Source organism: Microtus oregoni, unplaced genomic scaffold (assembly GCF_018167655.1).
Source record: "Microtus oregoni isolate MIOR12 unplaced genomic scaffold, Mior012 000025F_ref0000491, whole genome shotgun sequence".
In the NCBI taxonomy this organism is placed as follows: domain Eukaryota; kingdom Metazoa; phylum Chordata; class Mammalia; order Rodentia; family Cricetidae; genus Microtus; species Microtus oregoni.
The window spans coordinates 7,770,910-7,775,540 of record NW_024543084.1 but is presented as its reverse complement, the minus strand read 5'-3'; the positions used below and the strand labels follow the sequence as shown (position 1 = coordinate 7,775,540).

Sequence of the window (4,631 nt, the reverse complement as noted above, 5' to 3'; positions counted from 1 at the left end):
TGGAGGCTCCGGTGGCATCTAGGTCAGCTCCCAGAGAGGGCCCAAACTCCTTGGCGAGCCATTTGCAATCGGACCCCGCCCATCTTCCTGCTTTAATTTTCAGCAACTCCTCAACCGCAAGCCTTGGGTTCCAGCCACATGGATGACACACCATGCCCCAGACGTGCCCGGGGCTCTCCTCCATCACACCTTCCTGAATTGTTGGTTCTACATAGAGTGCTTGCCCCCCTGTTCATCCACAGGAAGTTTTTTCTTTTCTTTGAGTCCAGGGTTGGATGTCCCTTGGTGCAGCTCTGCGCTTCGCGGGCAGCTCTCCTCCCCAGTCTGCCTGGCACTGCGCTCTCCTTGGGTCATATCCTGAGTGTCTATCCAGAACCTCATATTCATCGTCCCAGTCAAGAATTTGCACCCAATACCTTCTGTGTTCCAGCACTTTGCTCTAGACACTGGTGTCACAGAAGAGGGCCAGCAGCTCACCTGTCACTGAGCCGGCATAGTACAGGCTGGATAGAGTCGTGCTGGATCAGGGACATGGGGGACAGGATAATGTCATACTAGAGCAGGGACACAGTTTCGATGAAATGAAAAATTGCTGGGGCCCTTGGACAAAGGGTGCAACTATAAATGTTCAGAAGAGTCCAGCTTGATTTCCTGGGGTGTGACCTCCCCTTAAGACAGGGACTCCACTAGACCCTGGACTCAACATCCAAGAAAATCTGTGGGTGTCTTTCCAAGAAATCACCAGGCACCTTTGCCCCTTGAATTGCGTGTGAAACACAAGTCTTACTATGCCTGTGTCAATAAACCATCGCAAACTCGGTGGCTCGAAACAATGGAAGTATATTATATTACAATTCTGGAGGCCAAAAAAATCTGAAATCCGTGTCAGGAGCATTCCTGCCTTCTCCAGTTTCTAGAAATCTCTCTCATTCATCATCACAGGTCCCTACTCTGTCCTCAAATTTAACAGCAAAGTTTACCGCAGTCTCTCTCCGACTCCTCCCTTCTCATGAGGCCTCATATGATTTCATTGGGCCCAAATGAACCATGGAGGAAAAGCCCCTTTTTGCCTTTTAATGTAACATCGTTACAGATTCTGGGGATTAAGACGTAGACGTCTTTGTAGACGATTGTTCTGCCTTCCACAGACTCTGAGGAAGATGGGCTCCGTTTGCGGGCACTAGGCCTGGGTAGTCCCGCCCGCTTACCGACTCTGTTCAAAGTAGAACTCAGTACGGGTAGAGGGGTCAGTCTCTTTGGTAAGCTGTACTGGCTGCTGGGGCTCAACTGGGCCACACAGGAACCAGCCAGGGAAAGCAGCAGCCTCGAGCCTGAACGCAGAGCCCAAGCTTCTCTGGAAGAAGGTGAAGCGGGTGGTTTGCTCGCCGCCTTTGTATAGGTCCTCGATGCTCACATCCTGTGGGGAAAAGAGAGACAGCTACGAGGTGAGATGATTCTGATTGGATGTCAGCCCTTGATACCTCAGAAACTTAGCCAAAGGACTCAATAGGAAAGAGTTTGACCCAGGGACGTTCCTTCCATTCCTTCCAAAGATCCCAAAAGGTGAGAATTCCCTCCCTGGAGGCAAAGAGAGATAGGGGGCAAGAGAGGGGACATTCTGGTGCAAAGATGCATTTGCAGTCTGACAGCCTGGGCAAGGCTGACCGTGTCCTTCAGGATGAGGAGGGGTCTCTCACCTCCAGCTTCAGGGAAGGGCCCTCTCTTGTCCCAACACATGCCAGGCAGCAACTTCCTCCCTGGATCCCCAGGAAGATGGGCACCTTGGAGCGGTCCAGGCCTCGGTTAGGAAGGATACAGATCTTCTCTGGGGGTAAGACAGAATGCGAGTCAGGCAGTAAAGGGACCCCAGGTGGAAGTGTTTTTTTTTTTTTTTTTAAGCAAGATATGGCTTAGCAAGGAGCAGCTGTGCCTGGGCACACCTGGCCTGTTTCTGCATGGAGACTGCAGGGTGAATGGAACTCTCCTGGATAGGCTGAAGCTGCCTTTCACCTCTTCTCATTATCATGGGGGCAGCATTCTCATGTCTCTAAAGACATGAGAGAGGAAAAGAATCGAGGGTCTGTAATATGGAGATTGGGAGGGTCCCGGGAGAGAGGCCCCCGGATGCTCACCTGCACTGCAGTTCTCTGAATCAGGGTCTCCCACCAGGAGCTGGCCATTCCGTGTGTACAAAACCTTTTGATGCGCGTCTTTGATTCTGAAATAGGAGGGCAAGGTTAATGAGCTGCTGCTGCCAGAGATCCTTGTGTCTTCCAATCCCTGGGCTCTGGGCCACCACACTGAGCCTTTGGTGAATTCTCTGTTTCCGGAGAGGAGTGGGGACGCTGTTCCCGTAAGGGCAGAAGCAGTCTCCACGCCAGAGCAAGAGCAGGTTTCCTAGGCTCATAAATGTCAGAGGCTCTCGGGAGTGACAGTGGCCAGTTTCTCATGAAGAGATAGAGATGTTTTCACCGCTGTCTGAGTACTTGCTTTGAGACTCAGGTATCCCGGGGACACAGTGGGATTTGGAGCCTATCCCAGCTTTGGAACCACTCAGTAATGAAGAGACTGAGGATGCAATACGTGTGATTTGCTTTGTAAACTTAAAAATAAAAGAGAGAACTCTGGGAACAAAGTCTATGTCAGTAGACGCTCACCCCACTCTGGCCATGGTGAGGTACACTCTGGGTGGACTGAATCTAGGAGGTCGAAGCAGAACTAGATCAGGGCCTGATTAGTCACTGGGGATGGCTGTGGATCTAATGACCTGCCTGGGAGGGTAAGTATGCATCAGGGAAGCTGGGAGAAACTGTCGTGCATGCGAAACATCAAAACCATGCCTGTTATTAGCCTAGTTGCCAGGCTGGTTTCAGAGATGCCCATCAATTGCTCTCAGAGCCCAGGGAGCTCCCAATACCTTGGACCAGCGCCACCACCTCCAGGAGCCTGGTCTGACTCTGCAACAGTTGGTAATGGCTGTTTAGAAACAGCTCACCTGCTGTGTTTAAAGCAGGCTCATTTGTACATTAAGATCAAAGGTCTGCGAAGATCTTGCCAACTGGCAGTCTTCTCAGCCTTTGGGAGCTGGGACGTGACAGTTTACCTCCTGGAAGCTTAGACACCACTAAGTTATTGTCAAGGAAGCAGTGTGGTGGTAAATACTTGAATTCAGCACTTGGGAGACAGAGGTGAGCAGAGCTCTGTGAGTTCGAGGTCGCCCCGGATGTACATAGCAAGTTCCAGGCTAGCCAGTGCTATAGAGAAACTCTTCCCCCTCCCCCTCCCCTCCCCCTCCCCCTCCCCCTCCCCCTTCTTCTTCTTCTTCTTCTTCTTCTTCTTCTTCTTCTTCTTCTTCTTCTTCTTCTTCTTCTTTCCAGGTATCAGTTAAGGTCACCGTAAAGATGCTGCCTTTGGGACTCAAGATTGTCTGAGCTTTCTAAGTGTCAGATATGCCAGTTCAGAGAACACAGCGTCTGACCTCACTTCCTGCTTTTGAGTGGTTGTATAACATGAGGAAAGTTCTACAACCTCTTGGAGCTGCAATTTCCAGATCTGTAAAATGGACTTAGTAATACTCTCTTGACAAAGTTCTTAGTCTGCTATCAGGAAAGAGGGCTGTCGTTTTGGGCAAAAATGAAGAGTTCAGTTCTTGCTTCAATTCAATGCTTGAGTTCAATTCAATGCTTAAGGGTTTGTGTGTGTGTGTGTGTGTGTGTGTGTCCAGAAGGAGCTTCATCCTTTAACTCAGCCCTTTCCCTTCTTATGTGTTTTCCCAGACCCCTTGATTGAGAAATCACCTAAATTACTTACATGTAGTATCTTGCCATGGGAAGGGAACACATTCCTGCTGCTGGGAGTGTCTGGTCTTCACTGGGGAAAAGAAGACACAGGCTGTCAGAAGAGTAGCAGTGTGTACTTGGGGGCAGCCATGCTGGGACTCAGAGATACTCAGCCACAAGCTGCTCCCATCCTGTAGGCATTGCAGAATCCTCCAAGGTTTCCCCAGCCCTCCCAGTTCTAGGCTGCTCTGCCTTTTCCTAATTCCTGGCCATTAGATCAAGTTTAGTCAACAGAGGTGTGAGCCTCTGCTGAGATTCTAAAGAGCCGATTCACCTAAAGAGCCTACCACCACACTTCCCAGGCTGAGAGGTGGGTTTTCCCACAGATAGGGGATAATCTCAGGGCAGATTCAGTCCCATTTCCCAGCCTGGCCGGATGGTCACCCTGCTCTGTCCTCCTTACCCAGCAGGGTGTAAGACACTTAGCATAGGAGAGAACCCCTTAGCTGGGGAGAACAGGCAGGGTCTAAGGTTAGGAAGCATCGTTCCTGGGACTGGGGACTGCTGCCATGTGTGTGGAGTTGGTCCACACACCTCCCTCTCTTTTTTCTTCCAGGTGAAAATCAGAACAGGATAGACATATAGAGATTTTGAAATGAGCTTTGAAAATGAGTGCCCTGACTTGAAGAGAGTGACCTACAGAAACTCTAAGCCACAAAGCTTCCCAGGACTGTGTTCCTTCCTGGAGGAGTATCCTAGCCTAGAGCTCCTCCCTAAAGTGATCACCCAGAAAGTCCAATCCAGAACAGCACACAAGAAACTCAAGACAGACTATAGTAGGAGAACAGCTCC

The 4,631-nt window shown here is 50.3% G+C and overlaps 1 protein-coding gene across 1 annotated transcript; it reads right to left on the bottom strand.

Annotated features, from left to right (window-relative positions):
• Positions 1-1,204: 1,204 nt before the first annotated feature.
• On the bottom strand, positions 1,205-3,842 carry Il1f10 (interleukin 1 family member 10). The gene is made up of 4 exons (XM_041674117.1): positions 3,811-3,842; positions 2,133-2,218; positions 1,698-1,825; positions 1,205-1,417 (listed from the first exon to the last, which is right to left on the bottom strand). Exons 1-4 carry the CDS (start codon positions 3,840-3,842, stop codon positions 1,205-1,207), a joined length of 459 nt encoding a protein of 152 aa, XP_041530051.1.
• Positions 3,843-4,631: the final 789 nt, after the last annotated feature.

What these genes read in the sequence shown, in the direction of transcription:
- Il1f10 (XM_041674117.1), bottom strand. Translation starts at nt 3,842, where the DNA reads ATGTGTTCCCTTCCCATGGCAAGATACTACAT. An exon ending in CCCATGGCAAGATACTACAT is followed by an intron (nt 2,219 to 3,810) that starts GTAAGTAATTTA and finishes CTCCTATTTCAG; the next exon opens with AATCAAAGACGCGCATCAAA. An exon ending in GCCCTTCCCTGAAGCTGGAG is followed by an intron (nt 1,418 to 1,697) that starts GTGAGAGACCCC and finishes TTTTCCCCACAG; the next exon opens with GATGTGAGCATCGAGGACCT.